The sequence below is a fragment of the Odocoileus virginianus genome, chromosome 10 (genome assembly GCF_023699985.2).
Source record: "Odocoileus virginianus isolate 20LAN1187 ecotype Illinois chromosome 10, Ovbor_1.2, whole genome shotgun sequence".
NCBI classification, from domain to species: domain Eukaryota; kingdom Metazoa; phylum Chordata; class Mammalia; order Artiodactyla; family Cervidae; genus Odocoileus; species Odocoileus virginianus.
Window position 1 is genome coordinate 28,810,674 of NC_069683.1, and position 27,278 is coordinate 28,837,951.

At 47.9% G+C, this 27,278-nt stretch overlaps 1 protein-coding gene and 2 long non-coding RNA genes across 7 annotated transcripts; 2 read left to right on the forward strand and 1 right to left on the reverse strand.

Annotated features, from left to right (window-relative positions):
* Nucleotides 1-1,303: 1,303 nt before the first annotated feature.
* On the reverse strand, nucleotides 1,304-16,546 carry PLEKHB1 (pleckstrin homology domain containing B1). Of its 3 annotated transcripts, none has more exons than XM_020902774.2 (8): nucleotides 16,337-16,546; nucleotides 13,210-13,285; nucleotides 11,695-11,847; nucleotides 11,017-11,119; nucleotides 9,844-9,883; nucleotides 7,133-7,237; nucleotides 3,153-3,252; nucleotides 1,304-2,565 (listed from the first exon to the last, which is right to left on the reverse strand). In XM_020902774.2, the coding sequence occupies exons 1-8, from the start codon at nucleotides 16,352-16,354 to the stop codon at nucleotides 2,429-2,431; spliced, it is 732 nt and encodes a 243-aa protein (XP_020758433.1). In that variant the 5' UTR covers nucleotides 16,355-16,546; the 3' UTR covers nucleotides 1,304-2,428. The 3 variants fall into 3 exon arrangements, with proteins under 3 accessions (XP_020758433.1, XP_070329369.1, XP_020758431.1); XM_070473268.1 differs by lacking the exon at nucleotides 16,337-16,546 and adding an exon at nucleotides 14,586-14,723; XM_020902772.2 differs by lacking the exon at nucleotides 7,133-7,237 and having other exon boundaries at nucleotides 16,337-16,527.
* On the forward strand, nucleotides 3,250-4,765 carry LOC139037122 (uncharacterized). The gene is made up of 2 exons (XR_011489943.1): nucleotides 3,250-3,385; nucleotides 4,533-4,765. It is a non-coding gene; the product is annotated as an uncharacterized lncRNA (long non-coding RNA).
* Nucleotides 10,080-26,839, forward strand: LOC110143191 (uncharacterized). Of its 3 annotated transcripts, XR_011489940.1 has the most exons (4): nucleotides 10,080-10,483; nucleotides 17,656-17,700; nucleotides 26,035-26,155; nucleotides 26,621-26,839. It is a non-coding gene; the product is annotated as an uncharacterized lncRNA (long non-coding RNA). The 3 variants fall into 3 exon arrangements; XR_011489941.1 differs by lacking the exon at nucleotides 17,656-17,700; XR_011489942.1 differs by lacking the exons at nucleotides 17,656-17,700; nucleotides 26,035-26,155; nucleotides 26,621-26,839 and adding an exon at nucleotides 10,937-11,205.
* Nucleotides 26,840-27,278: the final 439 nt, after the last annotated feature.

A 27,278-nucleotide genomic window follows, 5' to 3' on the forward strand; every position in this document is an offset into this window, starting at 1 on the left:
GAGGTTCTCAATAGCCTGGCCCAACTACTACCCCTTCTCATCATGCAACTTGCTGTGCTATCAGACCATTGCCTGAATTTCTCAGTACTCTCAAATCTAAAATGTTTTTAGGCCTTTGCATGCTGTTTCTTCTCTCTGTTGTTTTTCCTTTCTCTGTTTGCAAACTCCCACTCACCCTTCAAGGTTTACCCTAAATTTTCACTTCCTATCTCAAAGCTTTCCCCAGTCTCCTCGGCACAGTTGGGCACCTCTTCTTCAGAGCTTCCACTGTACCATGTTCCTATCTTACTTCATGAAATCATTGCTTTTTGCTTATGTATCCCTCTTAAGTTCATGTCTGGAAACATAACTGAGGTGGACACCTGATATTTTTGCCTCCCAGCTCTCACTTATTCATCTACTTCTGGAAACAGTGCCCTAAATTTCCTTTGGGACACTACCCCAGACCTGCTTTAAGCTCTGTTATTTTAGACCATCTTTTCCAGATCGCAGTAGATTCAGTGGCTATAAAGATGGAAACGAAGCAAAGTTTAAGTGATAATATTCATGTCCCTGGACCACACAGTTTCTAGGTTCTCAGGTTTGTGGCCCAGTATTTTCCCTTGTGTGTGTGTGTGTGTGTTAGTCGCTCAGTCATGTCCGACTCTTTGCAACCCCATGGACTGTAACCTGCCAGGCTCTTCTGTCCATGAAATTCTCCAGGCAAGAATACAGGAGTGGGTTACCATTTCCTTCTCATCTTTCGAACCCGGATCTCCTGAATTGCAGGCAGATTCTTTACCATCCGAGCCACCAGGGAAGCCCCCTATGTTTTCCCTTCTCTGGCTTAAATCAGTTTGAGAAAGGGGATTTCTGTTACATAACAGCCTCAAAAGGCCTGATTTAAGATGGTTGTTTCCTTCCATGGGCACCTTGTCTCTATGAGTACAACTCATTGTCTCAATTCTAGAAGGATAGGAACCTACTGGAAAAGATGCTACCCAATACCATAGGATGCTCAGACAGGCAGGGCATGGCCTGGATCATGCTTCAGCTCAGATGACAGAGATTCTCATGCAGCCTTTCCTGTCAAGCCCTCAAGGATGGCCAACTTCAACCTTCCAGCTTATAGTAGGAAAGCAAGATCCAGAATGGTCAAGTGACGTGCCTCTAATTCCTCATGGCAGCTAACATGCTGCCACCAGTTCTACCTGATCCTCACTCTTCCCTCTATACCAGAGAAGGGCACTAGTCAGTGCTGAGTCATGGAAATGTCCCAGGGAGCAGGGCACCTCGGGGGAACAAACAAAGTCAGAGTCAGGGCTAGAGCCAACCACACCTTTATTAGTTTCTGCAGCAGGGCAATTGGAGCCCCTATCTACAAGGGAATTTTAGCATGCTACTCTGGCTACTGGGCAGGAATGTTAGCATTTCTGCTAGTGATTGGGACAGGATGGGAGAGGAGACCAGAAGGGGGCCAAATGAGGAGACTGCTGGGCCACCTGCAGGGAGGCACATGTGGGGCCTCTTGGACTGAGACAAAGATGGATCAGGTCCCAGAGGTGAACACTGCCATCTCTCTCAGAGTGAAGGAAGGGACAGAGCCTGAGATGGTGATAGCCACAGCTATGGATAGAGAGCCAACATCCTGGGGAGTAGAAAGTCATTTATTGATGGAGGCACCAACCTAGGGGCAAGTCACAAATAAGAGCTCACCTGCCCCTTAGCAAGGGGACCTCAGGTTCAGCTCAATTGCTGCCCCAAGTACCCTGACATGGAAAACAGGGGCTTTCTGAGCATTGAAGGAACAAGGGACCCAGAAATCTAGTAGTGGGAAGGATGGGGCTAAATTCAGGGAGTGTTAGGGTATTAAAACAGGCAATATGTTCATTATAAGTGCAATCATGAAACTTCCCTCCAAAAAGCTCACATCTGCTCCTTACTCAGCACCTTCTTAGCCTGGAGGACCGTCATGATCTGGCCCCTGCCCACACCCCAGCCCAAATGACTCCCTTTCAATTCTTTGGACATACCATTATGTTAACAGCTGTGCACTCTTGCCAACAACTGCAGTCCTAGCCTACCTTCCTCACTCTTTGTCCTCATAACTGTCAAAAGCTGGATAATTCCACCTTGTTAAGTGATTCTTTAATTCCTGTTTGCCCCCACCAAGCCTGGAGCTGCCAGAGGAAAGAACCTGATTCTTGTGTCTCCAGTGGCTGAGGAACTGGAAGCCCCATGAGTTGCGTTTTCTGTGTCCTGGTGTACTGGGGAGAAACATCCAAATATGTCTATAATGGATTTCTGGAGTGTCTAGCAGTAGATAGAAGGATTTTGAGCTATGTTTGTGCCTGGGATAATAGCTTCCAAAGTGGGAGAGGGCTCGGCTAGTGAAAGGTGGGACCAAAGAGAAAGGGGGTCTTTTTGGTCTACGCGCAGGGTCCAGGGCTCAGAACCAGCAGGGCGACCACATGAGCGAGCCAAGTGCGGCACCTGTGGCAGCTCCCGCAAGCATGCCCATGGCCAGGGGGGCGCCCGCGCTGTAGCAGGGATCCTCCCGCACCACTATGTGCGTCACTCCAGGCCCTGCGGAGAGAAAGCCTGTGAGGGCCGGGACTTGAGAGAGCAGAGAGATCATCCGCCTCCTTCCACTAAACCCCAGCCCAAGATAAGGTCCTCTCTGGCTCTTTCTGGCTCTCCAGTCGGAGAGACTGAGGCTTTGAAACAGGAAGGACGCGCGCTCTGTCCCCAAAGCTTCTATTCCCTGGATCTGCTACGGACGTTCTGGGACCATGGGGTTGGGGTGGATCGGCGAAGAAACCGTGGGGTCTCTGGACCACACCTGAGGATGGGCCTTCCCAACTGCTAGATCCTGGAGTGAGGGGAGGCCGCTTCTCCAGCATTAGCCACCAGGGGTCGCTACCAACTCAGGAACGGGTATTGCTGGGCAGCCAGCGAAAAGGGGCCGGCCTAGAGAAGAGGTCAGCTCTGGAGTGGGGAGGGGCTCTGATCCCAGAGCTGTTCTGATTTATGGGATGGGGAGGGCCTTGCAGAGGGTCCCCTTGGGAAAATACGTGGTCACTAAAAGGTGGGGGGGGGGGGGGGGGGCTGGTCCCTACTGACAGACTGTGGCTGGGGATATAGGCAGGGGCAAGGGCGGGCCGGAGACCTACCTGCGTAGGGCGGTCCATAGTAGCTGCGGACATACGTGGTCTCGTGTGCGTTGGGTGGCACCACCTCATAGTAGTCCTGGTACGGGCTGTAGACGCGCACCTGGGAAGCCCTGCCTGGTCAGCTGCCAGCGATCTGGGCCAGGCTTCGGTCCCCTACCCCTCACACCTGGTTCACACGCTTCTAGGCCCACAGCGCCGCCTTGCTAAATTTAGAAATGGGTCTCCGGATACCAGTAAGCTCCTGAATATAAGCCCCACCTCCCCACAAATCTGTTCTTATCTAAAACTTCAGCTCCCAATGATGCCGTTTTCCTGCCCCAGTTTTCCTACCTAGCACTCCCCTGATCAAAAATCCTCCATGGCTCCCTAGTTCCTTTGATAGATTTGCTATTATTTGCTGACAAATAGCAGTTTTCCAGTGGTCACACTTGGAGAAAGTCAATGGATTTCTCTACTCTCCTAGTCATGGAGAGGGGGGCCTCGGCAAGGAAATAAAAGGGGGATGTGGAGGAAGGAAAGGAAAGGGGGGTGTGGAGGAAGGAAGGGAAACGAAGGATAGAGATGAGAAGTAACTAAAGTATCATTAAGCATCCATCACTTCCAGGTCCTGAGGGAGGAAATAATATGTTATTTCCTCTCATCCTTAGAGCAGGCATTGTTCTCCACTCTATCACACAGCCAGGGATGGAGGCTCAGAGGAGAACAGTCAGCATTCTCTCTGGGAGGGAGGAATAGATGTCCACCTTCCCTTCCTCATTAGATTTTTATCAATCCCTCAAAGCCTGACTCAAAGGTCACCCACTCCAGGAAGACCTTCTGGTCTCAGAAAAAATCCTTTCTTCCTGAGTGCTCTGTGACCTATGCTTGTGTCTCTTGTTCCTGGCCTTCCTCCTGACCTCTCCTGCCTGCACCCTGGACATGAGCTGTAGGCAAGGACTTTTAATTCATCTGTATTACCATCAGGGCCTAGTGACTAGTATGGAGTAATAAATACATGATGAATTAAACAGAAGTTCCTAATCCAAGACCTTCATTTTACCCAAAGGGAACAGACCTGAAGAGGGGGCAGCATCCCCTTCGCTTCTGGCTCCCTCTTCTTAGCCCCTTTGCACCATATATCTCTGAGCTTTACACCTAAATGGTCCAGGTGGTCCCTTGGAAGCTCAGGTGTCCAAACTTAACCCATCTCAAAGTGATTCCATCATCCTTCTATCCGCCCCCCGCCCCAAACCTGTTCTTCTGTGAACGCCACCACCGTGCACTTAAACCAAGACAGCAGGTTGGCACTTTTGTCCTCACACACATCTCCCACATCACATTGTCACCACATCTCATGATTTTATCTTCTAAATATGTTCTTCTGTCCATTCTCTTGTCCAGTGCCAAGAGAATAAGCTATTGGTTTTAGCATCTTGGAAATTGTGGGTGACCTTGAAAACACTTTTCAGAGGAGTTGTTGGAGGAAGAAGCCAGACTATGGAGGATTGAAGAATGGTTGAGAGGTGAGGGATGGAGTCAACATATCATGACATCTCTTTCAAGAAGTTTGGTTGTAAGGAGTCCTCCTCCAAGCACTTGAGATTTCAAATATCTATGCCATTTCTCTTTGATAAGGATGCCTTTCTCATCTTTTTTTTATTCAACTACCTAACTTGTCTTTCACACTCAACATATCACTCTCTCTGAATCTCAGGTTCTGTTAGGGCCCCATTTGGGCACCCACAGCCCTTTGACTCCCCTTATCACAGCACCAACCGCTCTGTGGTTTTATTGTTGGTATCCCTGTGAGGTGTCTCTCCCATCATACTTGAAGAAAATACTCCCACCACCACCTGGTCTAAAAATAGGCCTGACTGGAATATGGCAGGTGTCTAATATATTTATCCCGAGTCAAATACAGAGTCAGACTGGAACTATAGTCACCCAATTCTTAAGTCTAATTTCAAGTTAGGGACAATGACCAGACCCAGAGCAATGCAGAAGGCTCAGACAAACAAGGCTCAGTCTCAAGTGACTTCCCTGCTGTGGTCCTTCCCCATGGGTGATCCAGTAGGGGTTTCTGCTGGGGTTGACCAGGATCTGAGCTCTACGCCTAGAAGGGACTAAAGAGATCTAAGCTCTCAGGTCCCCAATTTTACTGGTCGGGAAGTTGAGGTCCAGAGCCTACATCTGCCCTGCAGTGGCACTGTGAGCCAGCGACCATCCCAGGCCCTGAAGAAAGTGGAAAACACCACTCACTTCATATCTCTGTGGGGCACTTGTTTCTATCCTCCATGCCTAAGAGGCCCAGGTAAACTCATGTGAGTCACCTGGCAACAGGGCGGGGGACTCCCCAGAGACCTCCCAGACAGACCCTAAGGGTTTGATCCCAGATCCTCTCCCTCTCCGCAGGTCCAGCCCCTTTTGTAGGTGGGGACGGGGTCAATCAGGAGGTCACATACAAATAGACCCCTCCCCTCAGAAAAGCTATTGTACATTAATAATCATTTTACAATATACAAATATATCAAATCATGTTGTACACCTTAAACTAATACAATGTTATATGTCAATTATAACTCAATAAGATTAGAAAAAATAAAAGGACACACAAAAGGGGGAAAAAGGAAAAGCTGTTGTGTATAGGTAGGTTTATGGCTTTTAAAATTCTATTTTTAGGCATCTCCACTGTAAACAATTTGTATCCTAGTTTGGGTATGGGGATGTCTTACCCACAGATGCCTTAGAATTCTGGGCTGGGAATCACTGATGAATTAAGTGCCCCTGGTCATGTCAGATAACCTCTCAGAGCTTCAGTCTTCTCGTCTATTAACGAGGACAGTCTTTCCTACACTGCCCACTCCCAAGGCACAGTGAGAATCCAACAGAGCCAGGTCTGTGCAGCCAGGTGATGCGAGCATTGCTGGGTTCAGTGGTTTTGCACATCAGAATTGTCTGCAGAAATTTCTGAAACCACAGATTTCCAAGGCGCCACCCCAGAACTACACAGAGCATCCAGAGGTAAGATCTGAACATTTGCATTGTTTTTAAGTCTTTAAGCGATTCTAATGCACAGCTACATTGAGCGTCACTGTGTTAGAAAAGTTCACAGTTGACCGCAGGTACTCTAACCCAAGCCCCCTCACTGCGCCCACCCCATGCCAGGCTGAGCACTGGGGACAGAGAGAGGATTCGTCCCCAAATACTGCTTTCCGGAAACTGGCTGGAGTGTGTGGCAGGGAGACAGACATGGACTAAATTATAATATGCAGTAGTGAGGTCATAACAGGTTTTTTTACTCCTTCCTTTCTCCCTTTCTTCATTCATTCATTTGCCCAGTAAGTGAACAGTGCCTGAGGCCTTCTTGTGCCCCACCTTCAGACACCAGTAGTAGGAGAGTCAAAATAGACTGCCCCCATCACTGAGCACTCATTGCACACCTACTGTATACCCAGCACTGTGCCAGGCTCCCAAGGGGGCAGAGCTGACCTAACCTGATTCTTGCCTTGAAGGAAGTTCCAGGTCTCATGGGAGACTACAGACAGAAATGAAGGAACTAGAAATCAGGCAGAATGAAGACAGTACCAAGCACTAGTGCAGTGGGAGGGAGTGACAATGCCTGGAGGTTTGGGAAGTCCTCCCTGAGGAGGTGGCAGTCTTTGAGGGGTATCTTAGAGGATGTTGTCAGGTGAGTAAGGAAGGTAAAGGTCTTTGCAGCAGAGAGGGCAGCATATACAGAGGCTGGAGAGAGGAAGAAGGTCTGGCACAGCTGGGAGCAGAGGACAGAGCAGAGCAGTTGGAGCACAGGGGACAAGAGGGACGGGGTGAGCGAGTCTGGCCCAGGCCAGATCCCAGAGGCCTTGAAAGCAGGGTTGGTCGTCCTGCGAATGGTTGGGAGCCATGGAATGTTTGTGAGCAGGGAGGGGATGTGGCCGGGCCCACTTTGGGAGGCACATCCTGGTGGCCAGAATGGTGGCCGGGAGGGCTGAGCCAGCACTTACCCAGATCCGCCTCTCAACCTTACAGGGGCTCCACGAGCGGGTCACACACCTGACCTTGGGGCAAACCCGGCGGCTCCTGGGAGGGACGGTGGCTCCAGTTGGGGCCTGCTCAAGCCACAGAAACCCAAGAAGGGGAGGGAGGGGGCGTGTCAGAGGCCCTCTACATCTGGAGAGACTCGGAGCTCCTCACAGGCCCTAGCGAAGCCCTCTGCCAGTTGGGCAAGGGAATGGCTATCCTCTTCTTCTTCAGCCCACGGTAATGGTGGGGGGCTCAGAAGAGGTGGTGAAATTGCCAAAGTTACACAGAGAAGAAGGATCAGTGGTATCTCTCCAGAACTGGCCCACCACCTTCACCTGTTCCAGGCCGCTGAGGCTCCCAGTCTCCAGGGAATATAGAATAGCTCCGATCACTGACCCAGCCACCTGCACCCATCACCCATGACTGTGCCCCCCACCCCTGTGTTCCCTGGAACAGCCAGAGTCAGGGGCTCCTCCTGGAACCTCCACCCAGTGTAGGGTATAAACCTGCAGGATGTAGAGGGACAAAGCAGGGGTCCCTCCTATGTAGGCACAGGACAGACAGACACAGGCGTGAACACTCAGAGGTGGGCAGACACTGGTACAAAGACACAGAGGCACAAATACACCCAGGTCAAGCAAGCCTAGGGACCAGAGGGGTGTGTGTGTGGGTAGAGCAGTGGGAGGTGGAGTGGAGGGTCCGAGCAGAGAGATGTAGGAAGCAGAGCAGCAGGAAGGTGGGCGCAGAGAAGGGACAGGTAGCTTCATAGAGTCACAGAGTGCAGATGGCCAGACCTCACCTCCTTCTTTCTGACCCTCTTGGGTGGGACAACGGATCTGCCCTGCATCAGCCAGGTTTTGAGCTCAGAGCCAGGTAACTATCCTGCTGACCATCATCCCAGCCTCCTCTTATACAGCCTCTACCCAGAAGCCTGAGTCTGCTCCCCAAAGCCTGACCATAGTCCCCCTGCTTAATGCCCTTTATAGTTCCCCACAACCCTCGGGATAAAGTTCACTTCCTTCCTGGACTTCAAGGCGTCTGTGATGTGGCTCCTCAGAGGTCACATCTCCTATTTCTTTCCCTCCACGCTTTATCCTCCATCCAGGCCAGACTCCTGGCCTTTAGATGTACATGTCTGCACATACACATTTGCACATACCACTTACCCACCTTGGCTCATGTAACTCCTTATGTGGATAATTCCCTTCCCTCAAATCTCACTGACCTAGGTTCTAATACAGGTTCTTCCACTGATTTCCGACCATGAGGCTTTGGACAAGCCAATTCCCCTCTGAACCTCAGCTCCCCTATCTATAAAATGGGACTAAGAATACCAGCCCCTCCTCTTTCTCACTGAAGATTAACTGATACAGTGGATGCTAGGTCCTCAAGCACAATGCCTAGCCCTCAGCAGGCGGACACTAAGGGAGTTTCTAAATGCGTTCCAGTCTTCCCTGCCACTTCCCAAGAGACTTTTTCTCCAGATGAGAAGGGGCTCTACCGTGTCACAGGTAGAAAGAGCAGGCACAGAGTCTGGGGTCAGGCAGATGGGGGTTGAGGCCAGTCTGTTGACTCTACCTCCTAAATGTGTCTTGTCCTCATCAGCTTGTCTCTGCCAGCAAGGCCTTAGTCCAGACCCCTAGCCAGATGCCCTGCACCTGTCCCAGCCTTCTAACAGATCTCTGGGCATCCACTTTGACCTTCTTCAGTCCATTCCCTACCGACCAGTCAGACTATCTTTTTAAAACTACAAGTCTGGTCTTTTTTAAAACTTCCAATGACTTCCAGTGTTCTCAGCAGAAACCACTATCCTTAACACAGCTTTTCGTGCCTGGCCTGCTAACCCTCCTTCCCCGACTGCTCTCTCGCTCCCTGAGCAGCAGTCACCCCAGCCTTCCTTCTGTCTGTCAACTTGCCAACATTTTAACCTTTCTCAGGGCCCTTGCACCTACAGCTCCTTCTGCCTGGAAAGCTGTTCCCTTCACCCCACCCCTTTCACCCAGTTATCTCTGTTATCCTTCAGGTCTCATCTTGAGCCTCGTCTGGACTCCCACCTGGATCAGGCCATCACAGTGGGTGCACCCTGAATGCACTCTGCCGTCTCTGTCTGAGCAGTTCCCATCACTGCGATGGAGCCACTAACTCTAATCTGTGACTTCACATCTAGCTCCCCGCTAGGCTGAGTCCAGGAGGGCAGGGCCCACATCTCCTCTGCCACCTTCTGATTATGGTCCTTGGCACAGTGCCTGGCACATAGTAGGAACTCAGTAAACATTTGTTATGTGAATGAATAAAGCTCAACCTTATCATCTGCAGAGAGGGAACAATAATCCCAACCTCGCAGGAAGGCTGTGAGAGTAGCTGGTATTACAATTATACTACACCTGACACATAATAGTTGCTGAATAAAAGCTAGTTCCTTTCCTCCTGCTCACATGCCACCCCTTTCAACAAGCCTTCTTGGAGGCCTCTCTCTCCCTCCTCCAAATCTTTTGGTGAATATCTTTTATTCACCCATTGGCCGTCTTCTGTCCTTTTCCACTTGGGACTCAGGGCCTCTGAGTCTGCACAAGTCTATTCACTCACATATATGGAAACTGAGAACTGCTGGCAGGTGGAGACTAAGTCTGAGTCACCCATGATTCCATGGCAAGCAGGGGTGGGGAGGAGACAGGGAGGGAAGGGGGCTCACCGGCGTGGAGTTCGCCTCCAGCAGTGCCGTCTTCCACGCTCTGCAATGCAAACCCATGAGACCATGAGGACGGAGTTCAGGAGAAGGGAGACTGGGCCCCACATTTTAGACTTTCCTCCCCTACCCTGCCTCTAGCCCCAGTCCCTTGTGAAGGGGGAGATCCTCTTCACTCCCTTGGGAAGACTAAGGGGGCCCCCTCAGCTGCCCCAGTCACACAGACAAGCCCCCAGCTGAGCTGCTGCAGTTCTATAACTCTTCCTTAGTCCATAGTCTCCTCACCGCTGGGGAGATTCCAGTTTCCCCATCCAGACAAAAGACAGCTGGGCTTGGGTGGTCGGTTGGTGGTTCAGATTCTGACATGCCTAGGCTGGTTCTCTGGCTACAGCCTACCTCCACATCCCAAACCTACAAACTCGGATCCCCCCACACTCTGACCCCCGAGCCCCGGGAACGCCTAGTGGACACCGGACAATTGAGCCTTTGTTGGTTGCCATGGCACCTGGCTGGGGTGGACAAGGAGGCTCTGTGCTTTGTCTACCCCGAGCTCGGCTTCCCCTGCTCCCACACATCCCATTTCTTTCACTCTCCTACAGCGTGAAGGCCAACTGACCCTCTGCCAGAGAGTAGGAAGGGAAAGAATGTGAGTGAGCAAAAGGCGCCTGAGGAAGACACACCCAGGCTCTCGCAGTATGGATCTGCATCTAACACAGGGTACCCCTTGGGCTACCTCTGTTAGGCACGTTAGGGTCTATCCCTCAGATCAGAGTACCTCCCACCCCAGGCCATCTTCTAAGAAGGGAGTGAGAGGAGGGTTCTTTGAAGATGCCACAGGGCTGTCTGTTCCTGTGTATCACCCCAAGTGAGGGCTTACCTCAGAGGCTGTTAGATAGCTGACCCTGATGAACGACCAGGGGCCACACCTGAGGCAGCTGTGCACACACTGCCCCCCTACAACAGTCTTGAATTCATCGTGGACCATGTCAGGAGTTTACTGGATACCATATCAATCACCGTGAGTCATTCAAACCCACTCTGCCCAGCCTCCACTGAACCACCATGCTCACTGGTCTTTGTCCTGCTTTCCTACCTTTAGGGTGCTAGAGGCTTAATGAGGAGGAAGTCATTGGTCATATTCCCGAGATACCACCCCATCCTCTCCTGGGAGCGACTCACATGGCGTCATCTTTGGTCTCAGCACACAGGTGCAGGCGGGAGCCCTCCCGCAGGTTCACAGTCAGCAGGCCATCTCGGCTCCGGCCTTCTGGGGGCTGCACATCTAAAGGCAGACACACATGTATGGGGTTTCCACAGGGCACGGGCCCCAAGTCTCCCCAATAAACCAGGAACAAGAACAGGAACTGACTTCCCTGGGTCCGGTTAACTGATCTCACATACTTTCTCCTGGGATTTTACTCAATTCTTTAGACCCTTCCACCTTTCCAAATCACCTGCTTCCCTAGCTAGGTACATCTCTCTCCCAGTTTCCCTGTTATAATTATGACCTGAGCCTTGGTCAGGGATATTTGCTGGGTAACTCTGGGACAGTCACTTAACTTCTCTGAGCCTCCTTATTTCATTTTATTTTTTTCCATTCCTAGCACTGGAGAGGGCAGGAGCTGTGTCTGACTCACCTTTGTGAACCCAGCATAGGGCCCAGGTTCAGCACAGGGTAGAAATTCAGTGAGGAACTCATTTCTTAAGTTACACCACATGAATTGGATTTGATAGAGCCCCAGAAGCAATGTCTGTGGAAGGCTTCTGAAAGCTGCAAAAGCCTTCCACCTGAGAAGGGCAGGTGTTCTCAGACACAGTGGGAGGGCCGTGCCTGTAGTCACAGAGAGAAAGGCTCACCGTGGCACTCTTGGCCGATCTTTATGTCGCGGACGTTGAAATGGATGAGCACGCGGTCCTCCTCATCCTGGGCAGTCTCATCATGGTAGTAGCCCAGGGTCCCATCCAGCCACAAGGCAAACCAGTTCCGCTTCCAGCGGCGGAGGATGGAGCCTGTGCGATATTCCAAACCCACAATACGAGCTGATCACAGAGCCTGAGTGGGGGCAGGAGCCGTGGGTGGGCTCCCAGCATCCCCTTACCCCCAGCCCCCAGTCTTGTAATCACCCCTTCCTTGTCTGTCTACTCCCTGAAATGATGGCAGGGCCTCTCTCTGTCTTGCTCACCCATTGCCTCCCATTGGGCCTAACAACATAGTCAAGGTTCCATACATGTGCTGAATGGTAAATGAATGATCAGATTCCTTCCTTGGGGGAAGCTGGAAATCTTTTAAGTATCATAAGACATGTTATAGGACACCTCCATATGTCCAACTGAACATATATAAGTTCATGTCCAATTGAACATTTGTTTCTACATGTACAGTTTGTCAGAGAAAGAGCATTAAGCTGTTTTTGTATGAATGCAGAATAGGATTTATGCAAGAATTAATAGACTAGTCGTCACATGCTTGCCTTAAGGAAACCTTCAGTTTCCATTGCATCCATTCTGCTGAGGGCTTGTACAGTTATTGTGTACTTTAAAAACAAAGGCCCCGGGGGACAGTCATTTGGTAGTGTCTGTTTCTTCTGCCAAATGGAGAGCCGAGGGATTGTTCATAGCTCACCTCACAGATCCTAGAACCCAGCAGGACCTGGACTCCGTGTTTGCTGGACTGAATGACCTGAGGATGGGTCATGGGGTGTCGGGGTGCTCCTAGCCCAGGACAGCTCTTATTCAGACCATGACTCTGGTCAGAGGTGGATCTGGAAGCCCGATCCCTAGCTTTAGACATTTCGAGACTGGAAATCTTAACAGGGAAGAGTAAAGACTAAGAGAGCTTCTGAGAACTTTACAAATTCTGAAGAACAGAGGCATTTTTCATTTTGTTCTGTGCCTTGTTCTGTAGCAAGCCCTGGGCCACAGAGGGTTAAACCCAGTCCCTGCACTTGGGGCGCTCACAGTCTGGAGACAGTATGGGGTAGGGGACTGGTGAGGTCCAGAGGTAAGGACGGTTAAGTATTGATCGTGCTATAAGATGGGTATGTGTGAGGCACTGGGGACCGAAAAGAGAGCTGCTAACCCAGCTTGGTACTACAGCAGGGGCTGGGGTGGGGAGCAGAGAAAAGGCAGAGAAAGCTCTTTTCAGAAAGGGACACCTGAGCTGGGTCTTGAAAAATAAGTAGTTTACTAAGCAGTCAGGAATGTGAAGGACATTCCCGGCAGAGAGAAGAGTATGGACAAAGGAGGGAAGGATAAAAAGGGCACGGTTTCTTGAGAGAAGGGTTCACTGTGCAGGTCCAACAGGCCACTTCCCTCACCCCTGGCCCCAGACAAGGTACAGGACAGGCAAGGGCTTGGCCCAGGGTCACTCACTCTGTCTCCACAGCCAGCCGCCCCTCACCAGGGCCATTTCCTCAAAAGGACTTTCCAGGGTGGAGTCAGGCGGAACCTGTCAGAGGAATCACAGACTTCATCAGCTGCTCCACAAAGGCTCCCTGGAGAAAAACCCCCACCCCGGTCCTCCCTGGGGGAGCCACCAGGAAAGGTTTAAGGGAGTGTGGATAAACAAACAAGGGCAAGCCTGTCTGTCTCCTCTCCATTCGTGGCTCCAGGCACATAATGGGAGCACTGTGCTCGTGGGGTCAGCAGGGCAGCTACACTTTGCAATGGGGTGGGGGTGGGGGTCAGAAGCTTGGATTCCAATCTCATCCCCATAACCTTGACCAAGTCCCTTTTCCCAGCCTCCACATCTAGATCTGTAAAAAGGTGTTCATCAGGCAGATAGAGACTGGAGTGAGGAACTCTGAAAATGTTAGAAACCCTGGAATATTGAAATGCTGGCAGCAGAGAATAGTGGAATCATGGCAGTGAACAAGGGACTTTCATGATAAGAAAGCCCTCCTCACATTTGAAACCCACCAGGGTTTCCCAGGTGGCTTGGTGGTAAAGAATCCACCTGCCAATGCAGGAGACAAAGGAGATGAGGGTTTGATCCCTGGGTCAGGAAGATCCCCTGGAGAAGGAAATGGCAACCTACTCCAGTATTCTTGCCTGGAAAATTCCACGGACAGAGGAACTTGGCGGGCTACAGTCCCTGGGGGTCGCAAAGAGTCAGACATGGCTGAGCATGAGCACACACACACAAAGAACCCATTTACAAAGTGCATAGAATAATAGTTCAACAGCAACTATGATTTATCGAGCACTGTATGCCAGGTATACTTCTAAAGTGGTTTCATCTATTACCTCACAATATTCCTTGTTATTCCCAGGAAACTGGGGCCTGGAGAGGTCCAGTCACTTGCACAGATCTTCTTGATTAGTAAAGCAGTGGAACCAGGATTCACACCCAGCAGTCCTGTCTACCAAGCATTATCCCAGAAGGAGTTTTTAAAACTCCCAAATATCCAGGCCGTATCCCATAACAATAAAATCAGAATGTCTGAGGGACGGAGGTAAGCACTGATAGTCTTCAAAGATCCCCAGGTGATTCATTGTACAGGAAAGTTTGGGCCCCGCTGCAACTCTGTCCAGTACTTGTGTGATGGAGCTTGGATTGGAATCCAAGTGCCCTCCCCCACTAACTCACACCTGTTGTTGCGTAGCAAGAGCTGGCTGGCACACCTGGGATGGAAAGCCCGGCCTTGCCCCTGCTCTCTGGCCGCTCCCTCCCATCTTCACGCTCTGACACAGGTCAGACAAGAAGGCCAAGTGTAAACTCCCTCACCAGCCCCACTTAATGCACCCACCTGTCTACACCTGTTGCGGTGCTGCTGCCAAAACGGCCGGCTACTTGATGCTGCTGCCGCCCAACCCGCTGCGCCTGCGCTCTGAGTGCCCCAGAGTGCCTGGGGCAATTTACTCTCCCCGCTGCAGCCCTGGGCCTAGCAGCCTCGGGGCCCCGCCCCCCCAGGGAGGGGGCGGGGCATGTGGCGATGGGCTGACAGGAGTCCTTCCGGGACTTGTAGTCTGCAGGCCTAGACCTGGGAACTATACAGCCTCTTGTAGGAGGTAGCCCTGTGCCCACTCGGAGCACAGGTGAGAGAGGCTGCAGCTGTGATTTTATTTTGCTCTTGTCATTATGTTGTTCATTTAGCATGAAATACTTTTCCCCAAGAATCTTGAGCTCTAATTTTCTAGAAAAATGTAAAACTACAGGGAGAAAATCAGGCTCCTAGTTTTCCCATGTTTTCTGGATACTCAGTTTGTGCCTGGCACTGGGCATTAGTGGAAGGCACAAAGAAACATCCTACAAGCCCCTTAATTTCCCAGTTTCCAGTCTGGTGGGGGACACAACATAAACACACAAAGTACAGAGTATGATCTGACAATGGGAAAGAAGAGTTTGACTTTGATGGAGAGGTTCAGAAAAGCTTCCCAGAGGAGGCTGCAGGGTCTTGAAGGATGAGTATGAGTGTCTCATCACTTTATGGCAAATAGAAGGGAACAAATGGAAACAGAGATTTTATTTTCCTGGGCTCCAAAATCACTGTGGACAGTGACTGCAACCATGAAATTAAAAGACACTTGCTCCTTGGAAGAAAAGCTATGACAAACCTAGACGGCATATTCAAAAGCAGAGACATTACTTTGCCAACAAAGGTCCATCTAGTCAAAGCTATGGTTTTTCCAGTAGTCATGTACAGATTTAAGAGTTGGACCATGAAGAGTGCCTAAGAATTGATGCTTTCAAAGTGTGGTACTGAAGAAGACTCTTGAGATCCCCTGGACAGCAAGGAGATCAAACCAGTCAATCCTAAAGGAAATCAGTCCTGAATCTTCATTGGAAGGACTGATGCTGAAGCTGAAGCTCCAATACTTTGGTCACCTGATGGGAAGAGAGGACTCACTGGAAAAGACCCTGATGCTGAGAAAGATTGAGGGCAGGAGAAGGGGTCAACAGAGGATAAGATGGTTAGATGGTATCATCGACTCAATGGACATGACTTTGAGCAGACTCCAGGAGATTGTGAAGGACTGGGAAGCCTGGTGTGCTGCAGTCCATGGGGCTGCAAAGAGTTGGACATGACTGAGTGCCTGAACAACAATGTCTCATATTTCAGTGTTTGGAAAGCAGAGTGCAGGGGTTGGGGTGGGAGAGCATGGGGATCGGTGGGTGATGAAGCTGTAGGGGTTGCAAGGATGTAACATGAAGGCCTTGGAAGACAGGCTCAGGAGCCTGGGCATTTTATGACATAGTGACTGGAGCTTGGGGTCGGGTGAGGAGCTAGATGGTACAATTTGTGGCCTGGAATTTCTAGGACAGTCAAAAATGGATGGAAAAGGGCCCAACTAGAGAGAGAAGACTATTTATCCACCACCACGGTCTGTTCCTCCAGGATCATTTCCTTGTATAGTTCAACCCCACAAAGCCCCAGCTAGGAGCAGATCCAGGATATCATTCTAGAGGAGATAGACTGTCCAGGCCTGAAAGATCCCTTGAGAACAGAACCCACCCTGCCCTGGGTCTTTTGTCCTGTCCCAGGGACCTCTCTCTTACCGGAGCTGCAGGACTCATGGTTCCTGGGCGGTCAGAGCAGCATTTCCCGGAAGGCTCCTGCAGGGGGGCATATCCTTAAGAGCCTTGGAGATAAGGGGATCAGGAAGGTGCTACCAAGTGGAAACCGGAAGGGGGTGGCAAAGGGGGGCACACAGCTCCTAGAGAAAGTCGTCCTTTCTCTCCAGTCCGCTCCCCAAGCTCACCGATGGATACCCTATTTGACCTTCAGTTCTCTGGATTACAAGTCATCTGTGATTCGGAGGTGGTGTTGCACTAGTATCGCTAAGATTCCCGGGGTGGGAGGCGGGGCTAGCCCTCCCCTCTCGGTCGGGGGCGGGGCTAAATGTTCCTTCAGCCGGGCTTGACCGTGCCGTCACCCCAGTCCTGGAGGCACGGCTTGGCTCTTTAAGCTTCCCCGTCTTGCTCCTGGGTTTCTGTAATCCTGACCTCAGCTAACCCTGTGCCTCGGTCCTTCGTGCAGTGCATGCCTTGCTGAGGGATCCACCAGGGCTGATCCTATTTGCCCCGGAGCTCATCCCCTCCGTACAGCCCCAGAAATCAGTTCTCCCAAATCACGCTTTGCATCCCTGTGTCCTGTATGGACTGGCCCACCCCTACCTTCTCCAGACTACAGTTGTCACCTCTTCTGTAGAAGGATGGAAGGGAGGAAGGGAAGGGTGAAGCTGACCTCAGAGAATCTGGGTGCTGCTTGTCTTCCCAGCTGTCCTTGCTCCCCTGGGGAGGCTGCTTCATAGAGGGGTGGTGTGGGGGAACAGTGCAGACAGCTCCAAAATTACCTTCTCTGGATTTAGTAACAGATGAAAAGAAAAGATTTTCCAGCATCATTGTGGAATTCATAAGAAGGTCTCCCTATTCCCCAACCAAAGAGGGGGTGCTATGACAAGAAAAAAGGGAAGGGATGCTTGGCAAACTAAAACCACAGATTGCACTACAAAATCTAAACGCAGCTTGTGTGTTAGTCGCTCAGTCATGTCTGACTCTTCGTGACCCTGTGGACTGTAGTCCGCCAGGCTCCTCTGTCCGTGGAATTCTCCAGGGAAGAATACTGGAATGGGTTGCCCTTTTCGTCTCCTGGTGATCTTCCAGACCCAGGGACTGAATGTCTGCTGCATATCACTGAAAGACCTGACATCAACTTCTGAAATTCTGGTCAATGACTCTCTTTGAGAAGCTGATAATGTTGTATTCTGCCCAGGAAAAAATGCACACACGTGTCACATTTTACGTATAATTCTTGGGATTTCATAGATGTTTGAAGCTATGATGATTGCTATTGAGACTGTTTTTAATGTTCACAGCTGTGCAGATGAGTGGAAAGAGTATGGACTGACAAGCAAGAAGCGGTGAGAGCATAGTAGGAATCATAGCTCTACAAAGTGATGGCTTTGAGAGATTGTTTAATTAACTAAAATATATTAAGACTAACAAGCCGATAAGTAACTTTTATATTTCTGTTGTAACTGTGGTACACAGAACCACTGGCAGAGAGAAAGTGTTTTGTTATTTCAAATGTCTCTGGTGGATGAACAGCTCTCAGATAATATATTGTTTAGAGAATAGTGGGCTGGCTTATCAAATTAAAATTTACTACTTACATTTTCTAGAAAGTAGTATAATGAAAATGATTTATATCATCTCTATTTACTAAAAAAAATTCTGAGATTTATATAAAACTGCAACTGGAGCAAAAGTAAAACCTCTTATGTAAAAGTTTAATAATAATTTTAGTGGGATATAATTTACATATTATGAAATTCACTCTTTTAGAGTACACAATTCCCTATTCTGATAAATTCACAGAGTTGTGCAACCATCCCCACTATTTAGTCTCAGATCATTTTCTTTCTTTCTCTTTTTTTTTTTTGGCTGCACCTCTTGGCTTGTGAAATCTCAGTCCCCAACCAGGGATTGAATCCAGGCCACAGCAGGGAAAGACCAGAATCCTAACCACTAGGCAACGAGGGAACTCTCACATACCATTTTCATTACCCTCAAAGGAAACTTATATGGAAAAGACATTCAAGATGGCTGTTCTCTTGCTCTCTGTACATCCCTTGCCTGACCAGTGTTTGCTTCACCACTCAAATCATGGACCTTCCTACCTACTTGCCCCAGGTCCCAACTGGTGATTGTTCTTAGCAAAGGGGCAGTAAGGAGTGTGCTGTTTACTGGTTTCCCTGGTAACTAATGAGCCCACCTGACATCAATTCCCCTATAACTGGTAACCTTCCCTTCCCCTCTGGAGTGAAGATTGCTGCCAGGTCCTCTCCGGCCTATTTTCTGCCACACACCGTGGGGTACCGCTTCAGGACCTTGCTTCAGACATGTAAGCTCCCCCCATCCTTAAACCACTGGTGTTTCTGTTGCTGACTCTGGGATCTTTCTTCAGTCTTGAAACTGGGCAAGCATGGGCCTTGTAGGCCTGTGAAGTGCAGCCCAAAGAAACTCTGTGTCCTCTAGCAGCCACTCTCAATCCCCTTTCCCCCAAGTCCCTGGCAACCACTACGTGGTTATAGTGCTGTTGTTTAAGTATTTATTTATTTGGCTTCACTGGGTCTTAGTTGTGGCATATGGGATCTAGCTTCCTGACCAGAGATTGAACCCAGGCCTCCTGCTTTGCGAGTGTGGAGTCGTAGCCACTAGACCACCAGGGAAGTCCATGGCAATCACTACTTTGTATGAATTTGCTTATTTTGAACATTGCATATGTGCATGCATACATCCTCAGTCACTGAGTCATGTCTGGCTCTTTGTGACTCCATGGACTGTAACCCATCAGGCTTCTCTGTTTATGGAATTTTCCAGGCAAGAATACTGGAGTGGGTTTCCATTTCCTACTCCAGGGGATCTTCCTGACCCAGGGATCGAACCCACGTCTCCTGAGTCTCCTGAATTGGCAGGCAGATTCTGTGCCACTATACCACCTGAAAGGCCCTCACATATGTGACCTTTCATGATTGGCTTCTTTCACTTAATGTTTTCTTGGTTCATCCATGTTATAGCAGGTATCAGAACAGTTGACCCTCTGTATCTGCGGAGAATTAGTTCCAGGATTCCCCACAACACTCAGATGCTCAAGTCCCTATATAAAGTGACATAAAATTTGCATATAGCCTATACACATCCACATCAGTATACTTTAAATCATCTCTAGATTACTTATAATACCTAATACAATGTAAATACTGTGTAAATAGTTGGAAATACAATGTAAATGTTTTTACAATTATGTAATATTTGCCTGTCCTAGACAAATATTTTGCTCTTTGAAACTTACTGGAATTTTTTGTAATATATTTGATCTGTGATTGATTGAATTCCCAGGTGCTGCTGCTGCTAATACAGAGGACTAACTGTACTTGATTTCTTCTTATTGGTGAATAGCATTCTAAACCATGTTCTATTATCCACTGATTAGTTGATAGACATTTTGGGTGGTTTCCATCTTACAATACTGCTGTGAATGTTTGTGTACAAGTTTTTGGGAGAAGGTATGTTTATATTCCTGTTGTGTATGATATTGCTAAATCAGTTGGTAACTCTGTTTCACATTTTGAGGAACTGTCAATCTATTTTCCAAAGTGGCTGCACCATTTTACAATTCCAGCAGCAATCTGTGAGCTTTCCAGTTTTTCTCATCCTCACCAACCGTTGTTATTGTCTCTTTTTTTAAGGTTTATTTATCTATATTTAAAAATTTTTGGTTATGTATTGTGATATGCATGATCTTGGTTCCCCAATAAGGGACTGAACCCTTGCCCCCCGCAGTGGAAGTGGGCAGGGGGAGAGGGGGGTCCCAACCACTGGACCTCCAGGGAAGTCTCATATTGTAAGATTGTCTCTCTTTGATTATAGCCACCCTAGCAGGTGAAAAGTGTTGTTTTGTGGTTTTGATTTGCACTTCCCTAACGATCAGTGATGTTGAGCATCTTATTAGTCATTGTATATTTGGAGAAATGCCTTTAGGTCTTTTCCCCACTTTTTGATTGGGTTGTTTGTTTTTTTCTGGTATAGAGTTGTATGAGCTGCTTGTATATTTTAGAAATTAATCCTTTGTCAGTTTCATTTGCTATTATTTTTCTCCCATTCTGAGGGTTGTCTTTTCACCTTGTTTATAGTTTCCTTTGCTGTGCAAAAGCTTTTAAGTTTAATTAGGTCACACTTATTTGTTTCTGTTTTTATTTTCATTATTCTAGGAGGTGGTTCATAGAGGATCTTGCTGTGATTTATGTCACAGAGTGTTCTGCCTATGTTTTCCTCTAAGAGTTTTATAGTTTCTGGTCTTACATTTAGGTCTTTAATCCATTTTGAGTTTATCTTTGTGTATGGTGTTAAAAAGTGTTCTAACTTAAAAAATGTAGATAATTCTCAAATAATTTTGAAGAAAAAAAAAAGAAATGTCCTCGCAGTGTTTCAGGGGTTTGAGTAGAAGGGTTACATGCCTATTCAAAGAACCTGGAAAGTAGTGTACTTCCATTTCCTGGACAGGAATGTCCAGAGAAAAACCCAACCCATGAGGAAAGATAAGGACTACAACCTCTTGGGGGAAAACCAGTGCTGAGGGGTTCATCCAGGCTCTGGAACAGAGGCCGTTCTTTTATTTATGTCTAGGCTATAATACTCTGTTATTCAATCAAACGCTAATCTCGGTGTTACTGTGAAGTTATTTTGTAGATGTGGTTAACCTCCACAATCAGCTGACTTTAAGTAAAGGAGATTATCCGTGATAATCATCCAATTAGTTGAAGGGCCTTAAGGTGGCTCAGAGGGTAAAGCTTCTGCCCGCAATGCGGGAGACCTGGGTTCAATCCCTGGGTCAGGAAGATCCCCTGGAGAAGGAGATGGCAACCCACTCCAGTATTGTTGCCTGGAGAACCCCACAGATGGAGGACCCTGGTAGGCTACAGTCCACCGGGTCACAAAAAGTCAGACACGACTGAGTGGCTTCACTTTCACTTTCCCTGAGGAAGATGACTGTATGGTCTGTGGACTGTGGTCTCAGCCCCTGCCTGAGAGTTTCCAGTCTGCTGACCTGGGCTGCAGGTTTCAGACTTGCCAGCCTCACAACCGCCAATTCCTTGAGATAAATCACTTTATATGTATGTATAACCTACTGGCTATGTTTTTCTGGAGAGCCCTAATACAGGGAAAAAGATATCTTCTTGTCAGAACTCCCCATTTGAAACTATTGGAAACACCAGATTTGGGAACGGAGGAAGAAAGCCTGGCAACCCAGAAGAAGGTCTGAGGGGAGGGGTGTTGAGACCTTCCTATCTCGGAAGAAACGGTACCCCATACCCAGAAGTGAGGGGTTGCAAATGCTCCCTGGAAAATGCTCCATCTGGATCATGGAGAGGTTTCTTTCCACTTGCTGTGCTCTTGTCCAATGATTGGGACCTTTTGGTTCAAAGGAAATAATTTGGTTTTGAGAACAAATGATGCCTTCCAGGTTTTCATAACTGTCTTTGATGTGCTGTCTGAAAGTCTTTACTTCTTCATTTGTGTGTTCATCTGGTCATTTGCTTCAGAACTTGCTTCCTCTTGCTCTAAGTAATGACTTTCCTGGACAGTAATTTCTTAAGAGACTCCATTTCTTTCACTTAACAAAGTTCAGTCACTTCATTTCCTCTTCTCTGAAGACTCTACACTTTTTCAAAAGTCAAGATTTGCTCAGCTTGACTACTTCTAAGATGATTAGCCTTCGATGATTGTGTTTCCTTCTTTAGTGAGGTTGTCGTAGAACTGATTTCTCTCTCCATCTTGGCTGTTTAAATGCACACTTGAGTTTTCAACATCAGTCAGATTCCTCTTGGCTCTTCTGGTCTGGTCATAAATACTGTCTCCATTTCCCACGTCCAAGTCATTACCTGTGTTCTTTTCTCCAAGTGGAACTGTTAGGTCTTTCATCTTTAGCCAGCATTCCTCCAGAGACTTGATCTGACTCTTTACAGATGTCCTGGAGTTCTTTAGGAAGGGCTGGAGTCTTTAGTATTACTTTTGCTCTTTCCACTTGTATTTTTTTTTCCCACACTGTGCAGCATATGGGATCTTAGTTACGTGACCAGTGATTGAACCCATGTCCCCAGCATTGGAAATATGGAGTCTTAACTATTGGACCACCAGGGAAATACCCCCACTGGTATTTTAGTTATTTATTTTTGGCTGTGCTGGGTCATTGTTGCACAGCGTTTTCAGCTGTGGCGAGCAGGGGTTCCTCTTCCCTGTGGTGCATGGGCTTCTCATTGCGGTGGCTTTTCTTGTTGTGGAGCACAGGCTCTAAGGTGCACGGGCTTCGGTAATTGCGGCAGTGACACTTAGTTGCTCTGGGACATGTGGAATCTTCCTGGACCAGGGATCAACCAGTGTCTCCTGCACTGGCAGGTGGATTCTTTACCACTGAGCCACCAGGGAAGCCCTCCCACTTGTATTTTTGATGGATTTAGCTTCTGCTTCTAGAGACAGGATCTTTCTCCTGTTATAAGAGATTGGCTTATCTTGATCTACATTTGAGATTTTCTTTCCCTAGCTTGCTTCCTGTTAAGCCATAAAATGGACCAAATCACGTGGTTAGGCATTACCAGGGTATCAGACATGTCTTTTGGTCTCACAGGGGTCTTTGATGAGGATTCAGGCAGATGGTGGCAAGGGATGGAATATCCAAGATGACTTCACTCACATGTGTGGCACGTTGGTGGGACGGTTGGAAGGGCTGTGACTGCTTTCCCATGTGCTACAGCTTGGGCTTCTTTACACAATAGCTGGACCCCAAATATGCAAAAGTAAAAGCTGTCAGACTTTCGTAAGGCTTTAAAGTGATTCACTGTGCCAGCCCAGATATAAAGGGAGGGTACGGGAATTCACTTGGTGGGCCAGTGGTTCCCTGGTTGGGAAACTAAGATCCCGCAAGCTGTGAGGCATGGCCAATAAATAAATAAAGAGTACTGTATAAAGTTGTGAATCCTGGGAGGTGTGTTTCATTGGAGGCAATCTTCAGACACACACTACCTCACCTTGGGAGGCATGTTATGATCTAATTGAGGTTGTAGCAATGCGATGTAGCAACAGAGAAAGATGGGGACATTCAGAATGTTGGTGTTTTCTGGCTCCTTCACATTACTTTCAGCGAAGTCCTACCAGAGAGAAAGAGATAGAGAAGCTCAAGCTAGATCTAGCCCCTCTGTACAACTTTGCTAAGGGAGGAACTGTTTGCTATAACGTGTAATCTAGGTTGACTGAGAATCTTGTAATTTTAAGTTTTGCGGAGTTTAAAAAGCCAGGTGCTTCCTCACTGAAGCACTTATGTGTGGTAATGGCAAAATGGCAGCCTTAGGAGGAGCTGAGACTAGTGCCGTCTTTAGAAAAGCTGTGAGCCTGTTGGTAAAGAATGGTGTGGGCTTCCCTGGTGGCTGAGAAGCCACCACAATGAAAAGCCCCACACCACAGCTAGTAGTATCCCCTGCTTGCTACAACTGAAGAAAAGCTCTCACAGCAATGAAGATCCAGCACAGCCAGAAATAAACAAATAAATAATTTTTAGAAAAGAAGAGGAGAAGAATGGTGCTGGAAGGCCACCCAAGCCTGTTGTTTCAGATGGCCTGAAGAGAGCCATCATTCAGTTGAAGAAATGGCAAGAAAGTAGAAGAGCAGCATGTTGGGTTTGAAAACCACATCTGGATAAGATCTTTGAGTATAGTTACTCACGTTGGAACTGACTAGAACCGAGTAGACCGGAGGTCTACTACATTTTTGAGGGAATCTTGCTATTAATGAAACCCAAGTGAAAAGTGAAAGTTGCTCAGTTGTGTCTGACTCTTTGTGATTCCATGAAATTCTCCAGGCCAGAATACTGGAGTGGATAGCCTTTTCCTTCTCCAGGGGATCTTCCTAACCCAGGGATTGAACCCAGGTCTTCCACATTGCAGGCGGGATTCTTTACCAACTGAGCTATCAGGGAAGCCCATGAAACCAAACCCAGCCTGAAAAAGCCTGTGATTGCTCATCCTTCAGAACACTTCCTGGGTCCTTGAACCCCGTACGAGCAGGAAGTGAATTGATGATGGTGAATTTCCCAAGAAGCTTCTGCTCTCGCCTATCTTTCATGGATGTGGCTATCTGGCCTTGAGCTTGGGTCTGTATCTGAGCCCCCTGCTGACATTTCCAGTACACTGGTTAGATAGGTTGCACAGGTTAGGGCTCTTGGCCCTGGTGCCCTGAGACAGGGATGCCCTCAGATAGAGGGAAGATGCCCTGCATCTCCCCTAGAGTGAACTGTGCAGGGCAGTGACTTGCACTGTATTGGAAGGCCACACTCCTCTTGCCTAAGAAACCCATCCCAAGTAGGAAGAAAACCTTGTGATAACAGCAAGTATTTTTGAGACTGTATGTTAGTTTTATGCCTTAGCAATAAGGGCATGAATAATTTAGACATGAATTCTAACATACACTTATCATCTAGTCATAAAAATGTCATAAATCCCATCCCACTGCAGATAAGAGTGCCTGATCAGGAGAAACTTTAAAAAATGGCCTGTATTAGGCAGAGCTTCTAGTTGTACATCCAGAAAGCTGGGTCTAGCTTAAGTGAAAAGTGTGTTCTCTCTCTCTGCCTCTGGCCTCTGTGTATCTGCTTCGTTTTTTCCTATCTGCCAGCTCCAGAGGAAAACGTTCCAGGGGAGGATTCTGACCGGCCAGCTTCTGCCACGTGCCCATCTAGGGCAGATTCTGTTTCTGAAAGAAAAGGCAGGAGGGGAGGAAGGGCAGTGGGGAAGACAAACAGACTTGGTTGCCTACGTTTGTAATTGAAGTGAATGCTAAATTACATTAAAGGTTAATGCATATAAATATATATTTTTTACTACACAGGCCCCATGAATTTTATGGGTCCATGGACCTCAGATTAAAACGCACTCTTCTAGAAAGAAAAAAACAGTTTCTAGAATGGGTGCTTGTAAATACTACCCCAGCTTCTTCCACTTGTTAAAGTGACCCATGAGCCAACACACACTGATGTGTCTCTCTAAACACAGCTCAGAGATTTCCACCACAGGAAGCCTTCCCTGAACCCCCAAACTGAGTCATGAGCTTCTTCCATTCTCTCATAGTTAAAGGCCTCCCTCCCTATTAGAGTCTGTCAAATCCACGTCCTCCTTAACCTTCTTTGTTTGGCCCACACATGTTTTTTGAGCTCCTGTTATGGACCATACATTGTGCTATGTTCAAGTGATCCATTAATGAGAAAACAAAGTTCACACTCTAGAAAGAGAGGAGAGGAAAAATATAAGAAAAATAACAAATAAGCAAGACAGTAGGATAAACTCCAAAGGAAGTAAATAGTGTGCTGTAGTAGAAATAATACTGTAGGTGGAAGGGGGAGTGCTGGTTGGGGTTACCTCTAAGGGAGGTAATATCTAAGCTGTGTCAAGAAGGAGAAAAAGGAGCCAGACCCCCAAAGGAAAAGCATCCCACGCTGAAGAAACAGCTGATGCAAAGGCCCTGGGGCAGGGAATAACCTGGTGTGCTTGAGAGTAGAAGGGCTGGGCCTTAGTGAACAAAGAGGGAGACATTGGTATGAGGATGTTCAGAGAGGAAAATAGGAGCAAACATACACTGAGTGAAATGGAAGCCCTTGGAAAATCTTTGTCAAGTAAATGACATGATATGATTTATATTTTTAAAAGCTACCTGCTAGGTGAAGAGTCTTCAAGTGGGACAAAAATGGAGCAGGAAGACTAGTTAGGAGACCATGCCAAGCACGAAGAGGTGGAAGTGACTTGGAAGGGAGAGATGGCGATAGAAATGGTGAGAAGTGGATAGATTTTATGTAAATTTTGGAGATTGTACTAACCTGCTGATTGAGCATAAATCTTGAGAGAAAGAGGGAATTTGGGGAAGGTTCTCAGGCTTCTAGCGTGAAGTGGAGGCATCTGCATATATATGGGTACATATATATATGCACATGTATGTATGATTTGTTTAAATATGTACAAAATATTTCTAGAAGGCTGTACGAGAAAGTCCATGGCAAGCAAGTGTGGTAGATTGGCCACGAATTTCATCCAGTCTCTGTGTGCATGAGCTTTTGCTATGTGACTTTGCTGCTCCTAACATCAAGAGATGGAGTCTGTTTCTCCCCCCTCACAGCTGTCTTGCTGCTTAGACCAATAGAATGCAACTGAAGTGATGTTTGAGCTCTGGGCTGAGGCCTTAAGTATCCTTATAAATTCTTTCCTTTCCTTCTTCTTGCCTTGAAACCACCATGTGAAGGAGCCTCCTGGGGAACGAGAGCCCACAAAGAGAAAGAGGCCCAGCTGGCAGACAGCCTGAACAACACACATGCAAGTGAGGCCATCTGACAGCTACAGCCACAGTCCATCTGCCAAGGGAGTGAGCAGCATGGTTCACCCCGGGGGAGACCAGCAGAAGCACCACCCAGCTGGGTCCAGCCCAAATTACTGACCCACAAAACTCTGAGCAAACAAGTGGTTGTTGCTTTAAGCCCCTAAGTCCTGGAGTGATTTATTGCACAATAATAGATAACTGTTACAGGAGGGAACTCAGTAGCTGAAGAACAGGAATGGGAGAAAGCTTTTCATTCACCTTTTTGTAGGATTTGAATTTTGAAACTTGTGAATATATTACCTATTTATTCTCAAAAACTTTTATGCTACATTCAGTGCATAAATCACTTATTTTGAACAAAGTAAGTACAGTTTTTAGTTGACATCATTACCATGGATGTTTTATTAATTTTTCTTGAAGCATAGCATATCTACAGAAAAGTATATATATCATAATGGTCCAGCTTAGTGAACTTTCACAAAGTGAACATGGCCGTGTAACTAGCACACAGATCAAGAAACAGCACCAGCCTCCTTCAAGCCCCCTCCTAGTTGCTAACCACAAGGAATGTGGTTATATATGC